The sequence below is a fragment of the Fistularia commersonii genome, chromosome 20 (genome assembly GCF_037954325.1).
Source record: "Fistularia commersonii isolate RoL2024-O1a breed Wild chromosome 20, RoL_Fcom_v1.0, whole genome shotgun sequence".
Lineage (NCBI taxonomy): Eukaryota > Metazoa > Chordata > Actinopteri > Syngnathiformes > Fistulariidae > Fistularia > Fistularia commersonii.
This window is the reverse complement of record NC_141303.1, coordinates 14,088,641-14,104,252: the sequence shown is the minus strand read 5'-3', so window position 1 is coordinate 14,104,252 and position 15,612 is coordinate 14,088,641. Positions and strand designations below refer to the sequence as shown.

Below are 15,612 nucleotides of genomic sequence, written 5' to 3'. Positions count from 1 at the left end.
GTTGGCATCAACTCATAACATGGCAGTTTAGTACAGACTTGGCTCCAGAATTTTTTTTTCCTCAAGGTGTTTGCAATAAATGTCTTACTAGCAAAAACAAATTATAATAATAGATAATCGCTTGTGGGGAAATTTGTTCTTTGCAACTAACCCAACATGGACTAACCATGAGCAGTAGGCTGCTGTCAATCAGCACCAGGGGAGCAGTTAAGGGTTCAGTGTCTTGCTCAACAATTTGATACCAGGAATGATTGAATCAGGAATGTTCAGTTGCAAAGGGAATTGCTCTACTTCCTGCACCATGCTTTATTAAAAACTGTTCAAATAAAAACCTTACTACTGAAGTAAATAAACAAAATTAGGTCAACAAACAGAAAGAAAAGCAACATTTTTTTGTCTTTCTTTGATTTTTATTCAGTTCAAGCTGGAAACCTAAACGATGCAAATTCATCATACGATTTCCATAGCAACAAAACAGAGAAAGGGCTTTCTCTCAAACTAACTGAACTTGTTTCGATCACATAGCTGTCAATCATAACAAATCATACCCATAGCTTCTGTGGTGCTTAATGTTATGCATAGGAAAACATCTGATCCTCTCTTGAATACAATAACAAAATTATAGATATATAGCAGCTAAAATGTTTAACTCAATTAAAACAGTCAAACATTACTTATTTAATAGTGTCTGTGGTCTCAGTTGTTTTTTTCTTCTTACATTTGTTCATCCAAATAATTCAAAGCCTGATATTTGTCTGATAAATATTTTTTAAAATGGCATCTGACTTGGCATTTTTTGGAATTAAATGCAGAGTTTTTAAAGAAAAAAACTTAAATTAATCGACAAAATATAAAATAGTATTTTCCTGGCTGTAGCCAGCCACTGGTGGTTGGCATTTGGGAATCTTTGACAAGTTTGTGTGCTACATTTAGTGCAAGATTTCAGAAAATGTATAGAGCTGATTAAAAAAAGATAAATAAATAGACATAAATACATTGTGCTTACTGTCCTTTAGAGGTTCTCAGTCATGCACATCATAGTGAATTCCTGACAAACTCTTTTTGTATTGGCATCTGGACTTAACTCATCTGAGGCTTCTTCAGTTCAAGTGTTCAGTAAAACTGAAGAAGCCTCCAAATGAGGGGTGAAATGTCTTCAAATGAAGACATTTAACTCCAGTTGCCACGACAAGAAGATTTTGACATTGTGCTTACTCAAACTAAATGTCAAAATCATTTTATGAGAAAAACCCTTCTAGTGGGAAAACATGATCAATGAAAACATACTAACTGATGTCTCTTCATTTATCTCGATGTGACTACTTTACATCTCTTTTTGACATACAGTACATGTGAGCATGTTCAAATATTTGATATACCTGCAGCCTAAAAGTGTGTTCACATGTTACATCATATGCAATATGTTCAAAAATATATACAGAAACATCATTTGTTCTGAAGCTCAACTATCTAACATCTGATCACATTTGGTGTAAAACATTGAGTGGTCTTATGTACATCTGCAAAAATTCTGATGATGATGGTATGTTATCAATCAAAGTGCACAGTGAGAAAGTGACTTGCCTCTCTTCAGACGCCCACTGTTGGCTCCAGAATGCCAGAACTGAATACCTGTAATCTCATTACTCTTAGCCTTAAACATCAATCTTGTTATGGTTGAAATAAGTCCAGTAAACCAAGATAGGCTGTTGGGCATTAGTCAGAACAGGTCTGGATACACTGCTCTTTGCTAGTATGTAAGTAAAGAGTGAGCATGAAAGAAAAGCCAGACACAATGGGAGAAACAGGGAGGTTAAAGAAAGTTAAATTTAAATAAGGAAGAGGGCTGTTACGGATTACAGCTACAGGCTATAGTTTTAGAGGTGAGATAAGGAAGACAAAGACGAGAGGACATCTCAGAAGTCCTCTTGGTCCCCGTGTGCCCCTTCTTTTATGTCATCATCTTCTGGTGGTGCAAAGCCATCCTGCAAAAGAAAGCCCTGGATTAAATTAAGGTAAATAATTATGAAATACACATCCCCTCATGACTTCATGTGTTCCCACACAGGGATTTTGTGTCTATTAACAGTCGAGGACTGATATTGTGACTTGGCCAGTAGCTTACATAGAATTCATTAAGCTCAACAAGCTCATGTTGAAAAAGAGCCATTGTTATAAATCTATTTATTTAAGGCATCTAAAGCTTTTTGCTAATTTATTTGCTTAAACATTACGTATCCATTAGTCTGTAGGAAGTTTACTTCTCAGTGCAACATCACAAATAATCACTATTTAAAATAGATGACACCACCCAGCTTACAGAGCAAGCTGGGTGGTGACCAAATGGGGACATCCCACCCTCGGCTGCAGAAGGTGGCTCTTGGGACATGGAATGTGACATCTCTGGCGGAGAAGGGGCCCGAGCTGGTGTGTGAGGCTGAGAGATTCCAACTAGATATAGTCAGATTCACCTTGAAGCACAGCGTGGGGTCTGGAACCAGGCCTCTCAAGAGGTGCTGGACTCTTATCACTCTGTAGTTGCTACCTGTGAGTCGCGGGCAGGTGTGGTCATATTGATTGCCCCCTTTACGCTGGGGTTCAACCCGGTGGACTCGAAGATAGCCCCCCTCCAACTTCAGGTGGGGGGACGGGTTCTGACTGTTTATGGCTATGCACCCAACAACACTTCAGTTTACCCACCCTTCTTGGGGTCCCGAGAGGTGCTACAAGAGAGCGCTCCTACCAGGGGCTCCCTCATTCTACTGGGAAACTTAATGCTCACGTGTGCAACGACAGTGTGAATTAGAAGGGCGTGATTGGAAAGAATGCCATCCAATCTGAACCCGAGCGGTGTTTTGGTATTGGACTTCTATGCTTATCACGGATAGTCCATAATAAACACCATGTTCAGGCATAACGGTGTCCATATGTGCACTTAGCACCAATGCACCTTAGGTCACAGGTCTTTGATTGACCTTGTGGTCGTGTCATTGGACTTGCGACTGCATATCCTGAAGAGAGGGATGGAGCTGTCCACTGATCACCACCTAGTGGCGGGCAGACTCAAACATCTGCTTGGTCAGCATTGCTGGTTGTAAGTCGGACCCATTTCGAGGGGATCCCGTTTGGTCAGAATTACACCTCCCGGGGGGTGAAGAATGATATTTTGGCAGGTCCACCTGGGAGGAGGCCACGGGGAAGATCCAGGACACGCTGCAGAGACTATGTCTCCAGACTGCCCTGGGAATGCCTTGGGGTCCCCCCAGAGGAACTAGACCATGTAGGGGGGAAGAGGGAGGTCTGTGCCTCACTGCGCCGGCTGCTGCCCCCACGACCCAACTCCAGATAAGCGGGGGAAGAGGGATGGATGAATGAATGGATACTCAGATCGCTGATGTGTTTATTCCACTTCCATCCCCAGAAATCTGATTTACTATAGTAACTTATCTTTGAAAAAGTCACTTACATCAACCTGTCACTGACTTCTGTAAAAGTTGGAAAATAAAGAAAAAGTGAGTGATTGATCTTTGTTATTGTAACTAAGCCATGTTGAATTCTATTTATTTAAGCTAACAAAATTAGCAACATCAGGCCCAGGGTCCTCAATGTGTGTGCTGGGCAGCTTTCTGGGGTCTTCCAGCACCTCTTCAACCTCTCCCTGAGGTTGCTGAAGGTGCCTGACCTCTGGAAGACCTCCTACATTGTTCCAGTACCAAAGAAGGGACGTCCGAGTACACTCAATGACTACAGGCACTAACGTCACATGTTATGAAGTCATTCGAAAGGTTTGTCCTCCAGTACCCGAAAGACCACCTATCTGCTTCCCTGGACCCTCTGCACTTTATGGACATGGTTGTGGAGGTTGTGCAATCATCTTCGCCACTCAGAGGGCCCTATCCCACCTTGAATGTGCAGGAGGCACTGTGAGAGTCACCTTCTTTGACTTCTCCAGTGCCTTCAACAGCATTCAGACCCCCCCACCACAAAAGGAAAATTTGGCGGGTACGCAACTTCACCCTGACATCCCTGCCTGGATCCTGGACAACCTCACAGGATGGTCGCAGTATGTTAGGGTGGATGGCTGTGTTTCTAAGGCTGTGGAGTGCAGCACAGGAGTGCCCCAAGGCATCGTCCTGTTTCCATTCCTCTTCACCACTGACTTCCGGTACAACTCCGGTTCCTGACACCTCAAGAGGTTCTCCAATGACTCTTCCATCGTTTGATGCATTATGACAACAAGGAGGAGTACAGAGGTCTGATCACAAGTTTTGTTGAGTGGAGAAACCAGAACAACCTCCAACTCAACAGCTCCAAGACCAAGGAGGTGATTGAGACTGTACAACAGCAGTCTTGACGACACACAACTCTGACCGGCCTGAGTGCAACTGTGCCGTTTCCACAATTCCACAATGTCACCATCCTTCCCCATTCACTACCTCACCCATTCACATCATATCTCACTCTGCTGTCTCTCTTATCCTTGTTTATCCCAGCCTGCACAGATCCTGCCTATTTATATTGATATTTATTTATTTGACATTATAACTGTTACGCTGCTGTGGCAAAGGAATTCCCCCTTGGGATCAATAAAATGTATTTTATTTTCCATAACGAACTTACTTGCCGGTAAGTGGTTAAGCTTCAAAATAATTAAGTTATTGAAATTTTTGGCAGGAAACTGAAACATATTTTAGCAACTGGAGTAAGTAACACTACTTATGAATGCTTGTATTAGGCTCTATCAAGTATAAATTTTACAGTATATAAAATCATCTTAAACATCAGTCTGGGTCCGTTGTTACCAGATGCCGATTTGGCTCGGCTGGCTTCACTTGTTAGAACCTGAAGATACACAACACATTGGGGTCTTCCATCCTTGTTCTCAATGAAACCAAACTAAAGAAAAGTCATATTTCTCAGTTTTACTGATTATGGTTTGGCACTACTTGATGAAGTGATTATATTTGAGTATGGGTCCATCACAGCTGCATGAGGTGCTGCCAAATGACTCCCGAGTAAAGTGTCAATGTCGATCCCAATGGTGTTAGAGTTTTTATTGACTTAATGCTGAACTCGGATGCCATCTGGTCGGTATCGCTGATGTGAACAAACACCTCAGTGAAGTTACATAGTGCCTTCAGGCCATCTGTTTCATTTGATTTTATTGGTGGTTGGCAAGCAGCTTTTGGGTCCATTACAGCCATACTGATCTTGAGTGTGCTAAGGCTTTTATTATGCATGGTTTTTAATTTATCCTTAAATTCAACAGGCTGAAGTTGCCACTGAGACCAGTCATCAACAAGGCAAGGATTTTTTTGATCTACACATGTTTTTGCATTTCAACAATAGAGATAATGATTACCCACACTGGAAAAATACTAAGCAAGAACAGTGGGACCAAAAATAGCAAAAATTGGGCATAAAAGTATTTTTATGTCTATATCTACTGAGTGGGGATTATTCAGAGATGGTGCTGATCTTAAGGAATACAAGTCGGCTGTCTTGTCCTATGTTCATTTCTGCACCGACGCTGTCCTACCCACAAAGACAATTACTTTCTTTCCAAACCAAAAGCCATGGATGGACAGCACAGCGAGGCTGTAGCTCACAGCCCGGGATGCCGCCTATATGGCAGGCGACAGGCTGGCTGACAGCTGGGCCAAAAGGGATCTGAGAAAGAGAATACACCTAGCCAAAAACAGACAATGCATTGAAGACAACTTCAACAACAACGACCCACACCACATGTGGAGAGTCATCAGGCCCATCACTTACTACAAAGCAGTACCCAGCAGATCAGACATGACTCCACCCTGCCTGACACCCAGAACAGCTTCTTTGCTGGCTTCGAATCGTCAAGCTGCAGAGAGGCTCCACATCCTCCTCAGCCAGAAGTGTAGCACCAGCCTCTCGTCCTGATGCTGCATCAGGTGAGATTCACCCTGAGAAAGATCAACACCAACTCCGCAAGACTAGACAGGGTGTCAGGCTGGACCCTGAAGTCATGCACAGAACAACTGGCGGGGGTCTCTCTGATATTGTTAATCTGTCCCTGCGACTGTCCACGGACCCCATCTGCCTCAAGTCCTAAATAATTGTGTGTGTGCTAAAGAGATCAACCGTCACCTGCCTCAATGATTACCATGCTGTCGCCCACCAAGGAAGCTGAAGGGAGCTGGGCTCTCCTCTCAGCTAATCAACTTCTATCAACAATAGAAGGTGTCTGTCTTCTTCCGGATCTGGCCTCTATCTACGATGCCCGGATGCAGAAGAAGGCTACGAACATTGCAATGGATGCCACGCCCATCAGGAAAGCGGTATAGGACAATCAATACCCACACATCTCGGCTGAAAAACAGCTTCTTCCCAAAAAATGTAAAAGCAATCTTCCCCATCCTATCCACCAACAATGCACTGTGTAAATAACTTGTCTTTTTTATGCTCATAAAAACCTGTACATGCTCCAAGCTGGGGGCTCTCATCACTAAAGTTCACTGTGCCTACACAATGACAATTAAAAATCTTGATTCAAGTGCTCGATACAAGTAGGTAATTTTAGTATTTACCTCTGTGGCATAAAGTATATCCAGGACTTTGTTGAGGATCGGGTTGTTCTCATCTTCTCTTTCTTGACAGATGAGTTCAATGTCTCTCAGTTTTCCGAAGTAAAAATCTCTCTCTTTCTCAAGTCCATCTACAGTCAGCTTCAGGTCGAGGAGCTGTATGCAGAGGCAGCAATAGACCGAAATAAAAGAAATTAGAAGACAGGACACAGAGTTTGCAATAAAAGAGTAATGTAACAGTACATGAGGGAATAATAAGTACAGGCTTTAACAAACAAAGGCAGGCAATAAAAATTACAAGACTTAAAAGATGGATAAGACAAAAAAAATGCTTTTCAATGTTAATAAAAAAAAGGGTTTACTTGCTGATAAGCTACTTGATAGACATCACAGAGTAAATGTCAGCAGAGAAAAAACAATTAAGAGTATGTTTAGACTGACACAAACCTTTAGAGGCTTTTTTTCAGTCCGGGAAGAACAGGCAGCAGAGACTTTTTAATATTTTTTTCATTACGACGGTAAAACATCAGTTTTCATCCATCAGTTATGGGTGTAACTCTTTGGGATTTTTTGTGGTCTGAATATGGAACAGGTACAACCGAATGAATCCTACTGCTGATCTGCATTTTTGATAACTGGTGGACAAGTCAGGTGTTTAAACAACTACAGGAACTTTTTTTAACAAAAAATCTCAGAAATCCTGGTACCTGCTGGTTGAGTTCTATGACCTCAGTGTCTCCTCCATTGCGGGCAACTGGAGAGATTCTGCGGGATGCAAGTGCATTGATTTGCCTCTGGGGTGTGGGGACAGTCTTTTGTGCAGTTGGGGATGTTCTCGTGGGTCCTGGAAGACAGAATGACATTCACCCATCAGCTCAAACATTATGATATCTTGCAACGAAACAGAATCCATTATTTGAAAGCATCCATTAGTTTTATTGAATAGAAATAAATAGATAAAAATGAGCAAAGAATCATCCAAAAAAAACCAAAAAAAACAGGATAATTGCATGACAAATATCAAGATTTTGTATTTAGTCTTTAAAAATACATCACAAAGTGCAGTTTTACACCTCGCTCCAATGAGCGCCTACATAGATGATATGACGATTATATCATCAATCGCACCATGTACTAGCAGGTTGTTGGACAAGTTAAACTGTAACCTGTAAGTGGGCAAAGGTTGAAAAGTAGGCCAAGTAAGTCAAAGAGTATTTCAATCAGTAAAGGGGAGGTTGTAGATAGAAGGTTTGTGATAAATGGTGAGGTGGTGATGACAGTGCAAGAGAAACCGGTGAAGAGTCTGGGTAGATGGTTTTATGCAAGTATTGTTTAGAAGGGACAGTATGAGTAGTTGAGGCAGGACATGATCCAAGGCATTTCAAAAGCTAGAAAGAACAATTTACTCATCTAATAGAAAATGGTCACAGTCACGAATCGCTACATTAGTGACTGCTGTGTCCTCATCGTCACCACAGAGAGCTCAACACAAAGATCCCAGATGCTAGCGTGCAGCTAGCTGGCTGCTCTCTGCACCATTGGGAATGGACTAAGGGCTCTCGTATGCGAAGAGCAGGGGGGCTCTGTATTTACGCACATGACGACTGGTGTAACAACAGCATGATTAGAGAAACTGCGTACATATCTGTTAGGAGCCGGCCTTATCTCTCCCGAGAGTGCTAACAGTTGCGATCATCCTTACTGTCTACGTCCCAACAGACACAAATACTAGCATAGCACACTCTCACCCCTGCTGAATGACATAAACAAACAGCAGCAGGGCCACCCTAATGGTGTTCACATTATAAGCTGGGGACTTCAATAAGACCAATTTAAAGACTACTCCCAATGTTCCACCAGAACACCAAGTGCCCAATAAGAAGTTAGAACACTCAATCATGTGTACTCCAACATCATCTAACCAACAGATTCCAGACTGTGGGACTTGGCCCCCAACTTTCATCTACCTGCACATCGAGTACTGGCTCTCCACAGGGGCTGCATGATGAGCCCCCTCCTGTACAGTCTCTACACCACCGCTGCACTCCGACCCACAGGAACAATAACATCGTCAAATTCGCTGAAGACACAACACTGGTGGCACTGATCTCAAAGGGAGACGAGATAGCCCACAGAGATGAGATCCAGAGACAGTCGACCTGGTGCATAGACAACAACCTGATACTGAACACCAAAAAACAAAGGAGATTATCACAGACTTCAGGAAAAACAGAACTGGCACCCTTTCTCTACATGAATGGCGAGTTTGGAGAGGTGACTCTCATTCAGGTCTCTGGGAGTCCACATCACCGTGGACCTCTTTTGAATACATGACACCTCCACTGTTATAAAGAAAGCTCAGCAGCATCTACACTTCCTGAGTCAGGGAGAACAATCTGGACAAAAAGCTACAGCTGGCCTTCTACTGTTCATTTATTGAAAGCCTGCTGACATACTGTGTTTCCACCTGGTATGGAAGCTGCACTGAGGCAGACAGAGCGAGGCTTCAGAGAGCAGCCAAAGCAGCACACAGGTTATTTATTTATTCATCTATACAACTCGGTACTTCAGCAGAGGTCGGAACATCAAGGACAGTTCACATCACGGTTCCCAGCTGTCCTCACTTGACCTCTTGCCGGCACTATAGGTCCATCAAAAAGCCAAAAGCCATCAGCACCCTGAACTCAAATTCCACAACCATCGCCATTAACATAACCCAGCCATCAATACATCTGACAATAGAAAATATTTCTCACCCTGTACACTATAATCATGCTAATACCAGCCTTCTTCTTGCAGGCTGCTGCTCCTATGGCTAATTGATCGGCTCATAGAGCACTTTTTACAGATTTTAATTTGTCTTTTGCTGCTTTAGTGTCAACAACAGCAATACTTTGTCCATGATTCGCACCCGGTACATGGGTCTAAATTATATTTTTCAGGTAGCTATCTCAACTCTGTGACGACCAAGTACACTCGCAAGCAAACGTGGCAATGTTACAACAGACATTCCACACTGCTGAGTTTCACAAATGCAGTCCAAGGAGGATGCTACTTCTTCAGATAAGGCCTACAAAAGCCTGCTTGGCCTCATCTGGACGAAGAAGACATGTAGTCTCCTGTTTTACCGTCAGACAAAACAAAAATAGAATTTTGCCACAATATGCCTTCAACTGCAAGAGCAATACCCCCACTGTAAAACCATGGTAGTGAGAACCAAATGCTTTGGGGGTTCTTTTGACCAAAGGGCTAGGGAACCAAATCAAATAAATCTGCAGCATAAAAAGAATAAAATATTACAATCCTCAACAACAAAATCTGAAAATCTACAGAGATTTAGCACGACTATGACCCAAAGCAAAAAGTAAAATTGGTTAGGGGACTAAAACGTTAACATTTTGGTGTGGTCCAGCTAGAAGCCTGACTTGAATCCAGTCAAAATCTGTGGAGAGAGCTAAAAATCAGGGTGAGGACAAGGAGACCCTACAAACAAAGGCTTGGAGCTTATCTCAAAAGATGAATTGGCAAAAGTACAAGTGGAAACATGCAAAAAGCTGGCCAGCAATTATAAGAAGCATTTGATGTTGTCATAGCCAGTGAGGGCTTCTTTATTGAGAGGGGTATGGATCATTTTTATGCATGCCGCTTTGTTGTTCAAATATGAATAAACGTTCAGGAATTATTTTTTCCCTGCAATGATATGCCTTGTACATTGTCTGATTAATCTTTTGGGAGAAGCCTGTCACCAAAAAATAAAACCAAACAAACAAACCAAAAATGTTCTTCTCCTTTCAGCTTTTCCCTTCAGGGGTCGCCACAGCGAATCAACCTTCTCTATCCAACCCTATTCTTCAGAATACCTCATGAGTTTTATGCACAGTGTCCTTAGGTGCTCTGAAAGGTAATTTTACAGTAAATAAATGGTATTATTAATTACTTTTTTATTATTATCATTAAATTGCACCCTAGGCCAGATTGAAGTATCAACAATAAATTACAGTTATATCAACTGAATGCATTGCCACAATAGAAAAATACTTGATTAGTATAAAAAAAAATATACAGTTTACAAATAATCAGCAATGGATTAATGTGAAACACATAATCCGATGATTGAAGAGGATTTCCAATTTCCAAGGCAAGTTTACTATTTAATCTTAAAACACAAAGAGAGTGTGTACGGAAGAAACTTAGCAAAGAGGACAATGATATTTGTGATCCCACACTGAAGCAGGCTGGGATGTTGTTCAGAGAAACAACTCTTGATATTTTATATATATATATATATATATATATATATATATATATATATATGATATTTTCATCCAGATTATTGATTTCTGAAAACAATCTTAGTGCAGCATGATTGATATACTATAAAAATATGGAATAATAATCATTAATAATAAATGATTCTAATTCAATGCTATCTAAGTCGGGAATACAGCTATTTGCCATAGTGAGAACACTACAAAATGTATAAAGAAATGACAAATCCACAGCGTAAAGAAAAACTACCACAAAGAAGAATTGAAACTCAATATTTCAAATTATCTTACACACATGTGGAGAGGACATTGCCTAAGGCTCTTGGTTAGAAGGATGGCTTTACCAATCTAAATCTGGGAATGTTATTGCTTTAAGCCATGGAAAAAAATGAAATAAGGCAAGTGAACATAGCTGTTTGCATCCCACACTTTTGTGAGTGTGTATGTAAATCCCAAACCTGCATTAAAAGGGGGCGGCGTTCCCTCCAGGCTCTGCCTTGACTGTAAGGGATCGTAGTCTTTCCCATCATAATTAGCATCAAAAAACTTTTTAAACCACTGAAGGAACTCAAAGTTGTCCTGGAACTTTCCTTTGACCAACCTCTCAACTGGAATAATCTGAGACACAATGAAATAAAGAGTAAAGAGAGAGAAAGTGGACAATGTAATGAGAATATTATTACAAATTGAACATGAAAAATGAACAATGTAAGGATTCAAGTTATACAGTATAGTAAAGCAGAAAAATCTCAATGAAGACCATAGGGTGATCTTGACATGAAGATTCAAAGTTATTAACATCAAGGAGTTTATACAGATGGTAAAATCTGACATTCTACTCTGTCTTGGACTCTACTTCATTTTAATACACATTTGCTGTTTAGCCTTTGAACTGCGTGCATGTTTGTGGTATCAAAAATTTGGAAAATTATACTCCCAAAAGTTTTATTTAACATTACATGACGTTAACAGTGTCATGTCTGCAGTATACAAAGTAAGTTTGACGTTTTCAGTGCAAAAAGTGAAGTATGACAGATGACATATTTGCTGATGATTTGGCAAAAAAAGAAAGGTCTGTCGCAAACAATACAGAAGTAATTTATGCACGAAGCTCCAGAACTAGACCAGTCCTGCTCCTTCCTTTCACTATGTTTCAGTGCAATTGTTACAGTAGTTTTAAGTAATGCTTCTAAGCTGACACATATGCAGTATAGATGAAATGTAATCAGATAATAAAGACAGAAATTGCTTTCAGTCTTGGTAGATTATAAATATAATCTATCTTGTCTACATCAGTGACAATATGTCTGCTTAAATGACCCAATGTATGTGCATACTTAAAGTTCTATGTGTGTCTATGAGTACGAATTTAGTGCACTCACCTTGTCCACATTCATCCTTTTGAATGAAGCCTGTAAGACCTTGAAATTGTGGATATATTCATGTTCCAATTTAGCATTGAATTTGACTTTCTTCAACAATATGCACCCTGGAAACAGTATGTCCATGAACTGACAGTATGCAGCACCTGCAGTGAACAAACAATACAGAAAAAAAAACACTTACTTTCAGGGGTTCTTTTAAACACTCAAAACACAAAATACAACCGTTTTGCAAGCCTAGTATTAAACACAGTACGTACCTGAACAGAGCTGCTCAATCTTTGTGTAGGTGAGTTGCAAAGAGTCGTTGACCCATGCCAACATGTCATGACGGCTCAGGTTCTCTATGGTCATAGAGGTGGAGTAGACGTTCACTGCCATCCTCCTGCTTCATAAAGATGTCAGCAAACATCCAGAAATTCTGAATGAGATAAACTTTTTCTAATTTTACTGAATTACTGTTATCATGACCCTGTTTACGTCTACATTTTTGAGCTAGTATAACAACAATTCCAACACAGTATGCAGAGATCTATGATTAAGACTATGGTTCATCATTTTAATACAACACTTGTAGCATGTTGTAAAAACCTAACATGCATTTCCACTTTATGGCTAAAATCATTATATATATATATATATGTGTGTGTCTTTCCTCTTTGCTGAAGGAACTTGTGTCTGAGAAGTAGCACCATGGTATAACATATCTTGTGACAAATAACGTCAAGCAATTTCTTCAGAAAACATGTTGAATACAAAAACAAATTGCCCAAATGCAACAGGGAAAAAAATCAAATTAAACAAACAAATTACTTTAAACAGTAAACCAGTAAATGTGGTTAATATGGAAATCACAGACAAGGTCAAACTTTGATCAAAAGGGCAAAAACTTTAAATCAATATCCTTGCTTGCAGTATTAGTAAAGTAAGTTAAATATAAAATGCTTGATGAGTGTTTTATAAATCCAATAATTGCTTTTTGAATGGTTTGGCTTTGCATGCCTGACAAAAACATAACGGTAACAAACAAGCTTCCTTACCAGAACTGGGAGAGATCTTGGTGTTGACTGTTAAAAACTCGGTTGTGCTGGACCACTTTATAAAAAAGATCTAGACAGAAACCAGAATCATACAGAATAGCAGTCCTGCAATGAGTTCACATGGGTACTACAGTGCTGGAAATTCCCTAAAAGTACCTCTGCGATTTGTTATTAAAAATGTTTTTCATCTTGTCAACAGAAGGTGGTGTCCTGCATAAGAATAACACCAGAGTTTTAACAGTAGATTCACCAAATTTGACTTACTTACATTCTTATCATCTGACAATTCCAACAATATCAAAGTATTTCCTGTGAACTAAGTCCAGAATAAACAGCACACAGGATGTTGTCAGCCACTTCCTGACAGCAGGATTTCATGGGTATAACATCAGTGTCCACTCAAAAAGTGCCACCATATTGAATGTTACAGGTTAATGTTATGCTTACAGTAATCTTAAAAAAGCAGGGTCTTGTTAGGTTCAGGAATCTACCCATTAACCCAATATTTGGTCACATTTGATTGTAGCCGTTACTGAAAAGTCCATTTGAATCAGTTGAACAGCTTATATTACATGAACATTATTTGGTTATTATAAAACTTCAAAATATTGTCTGACAGATGGATGCGGAGAAATTAGTGCTTTAAGGTCTCGCATTTGCAAATAGAAGAGCTTCTGCCACTAAGGTGTGAAATTTCCTTTTTTTAGTTTTTTATGGAATTAAAACATTTGAGACATGTATTGACAACAAACATCACATCATCCAATCGATTGATCTAACTCTGTTTAACATTGTGCCCTTAGTCAGACCTTAGTCAGATAGTCAGACCCTCCTTGTGACTTGATAAAAAATGGTATACATTTTATTTGATTCATTTTTATTCAAATTAAAAGAAGTTCGACAATGCATGATAAAACTGACCCTCTCTGTGTTTTTATTCTTTAATTCGTGGGGTATCCTAATGTACCAAGTTGCGAAGCAAAGTTTTGAAACGTACGCAGGGATTCTAGTACAATAGCGGAGTCGGGCTGTTTTATCTGCCTTGCATATAGTGTAGCATGGCAGCCGACAATAATGGCAACAGTCAAGCTCAACTGGCAATAATAATGAAAATAAGGAAACCAACAATTAAGTTATATTTAAAACCTTGACTGTTTAGCAGCGTACTTGATATTTTGTTGCCGATAGGTTTCACGGGTAAGCCCGGGTGTTATGACAGTTAAATCCACGGTCATGCTAGCTCCTAGCTTGCATTAGCTAGTGTTGGTCAGTGAAGTTGGCAAAAGCCCAACTATGCGTAATTAACAAAATGTCCCGTTAGTTGCATAAATATCATCGAAATTTTAAAGTCAAAATTCATTCACGGGCGACTGAAAGGAGACTCTTATATCCTTAACGTTACTCATTTGCGCCGAAGGATTTGACTGTCATCGACCGTTAGCCGTACAAGTCATTATCCGACCAATGAATTAGGACCACAGTGAGAATAGTTGAATCAAGTGCGTAAATAAGCGCACTTTAAGCTGAGTTAAAAAGACTCACTGAAGGGCAACACAGTCCCTCAAACGTCCGTCCCGTTGTTTCATGTGATGGGCTTTTCCCTTAAAAACGTGCCCGCTGCCTCAGCAGGCTGCGTAGACTGCCCCCTCTTAAGCGGCTGGCAGTGCGCCTGCGCGTTGCGATTGCGGCTTTTTGTTTAGTGCAGGTGAAACTGGCGTCCCGTCCGCTGCCATGGGGGGGAACGCGACTTCATTCAAACACATTGTGTGTGTAAAAAAGATAAATAATTGTTATTTTGTGTATGTTTGCTCAACAAAGAGATAGAAACTGGTGCAGTTGAAAGCTCATGTATTTTTAATCAGTCAGAAAACTGATATAGGACCTTGACATATCGATGGCTGGAATGCAAAACCTCCAATGTGCAAATTTTTCGATTTTGGGTTTTTGCATTGAATGGTAAGAAATGGGATGGCTCCACATTTTCAGTCTATCTGCAAGATAATCCCGCCCTTTCTTTTGACATAAATGTCACATAACAAAACTCCTATGTGCACAATGCAGCAGAAAAAAACAGGAAAAAAACACTTATCTGTATTGTCAGTGGTCAAAATACATGCTATGTATTTTTAAATTATAACATAGAAATATAGTCCGCGAACAATATTCTTGAAAACAAAGACCATACTATAACCAATAACACTTTTTTTTCCATTTCCTGAAAAAAGTGTTTTTTTCAGATTTGAGGTTTTGTATTCTTCTCTAAAAAGGACCCAAGGGGGTTAAATTAAAGGGGTCAATACGTTTTAAATGATGTCAATTGTTGCAACTTTTGGTTATTTTCATAGAGTTAGACAAAGGA

At 40.2% G+C, this 15,612-nt stretch overlaps 1 protein-coding gene across 3 annotated transcripts; it reads right to left on the bottom strand.

The window, feature by feature from the left end:
• Positions 1–388: 388 nt before the first annotated feature.
• LOC147223039 (microtubule-associated protein RP/EB family member 3-like) lies at positions 389–14,908 on the bottom strand. Of its 3 annotated transcripts, none has more exons than XM_086167190.1 (8): positions 14,796–14,908; positions 13,254–13,323; positions 12,474–12,634; positions 12,214–12,359; positions 11,290–11,449; positions 7,271–7,407; positions 6,567–6,719; positions 389–1,985 (listed from the first exon to the last, which is right to left on the bottom strand). In XM_086167190.1, the coding sequence occupies exons 3-8, from the start codon at positions 12,592–12,594 to the stop codon at positions 1,917–1,919; spliced, it is 786 nt and encodes a 261-aa protein (XP_086023316.1). In that variant the 5' UTR covers positions 12,595–12,634; positions 13,254–13,323; positions 14,796–14,908; the 3' UTR covers positions 389–1,916. The 3 variants fall into 3 exon arrangements, with proteins under 3 accessions (XP_086023316.1, XP_086023315.1, XP_086023317.1); XM_086167189.1 differs by having other exon boundaries at positions 12,474–12,601; XM_086167191.1 differs by having other exon boundaries at positions 12,474–12,598.
• Positions 14,909–15,612: the final 704 nt, after the last annotated feature.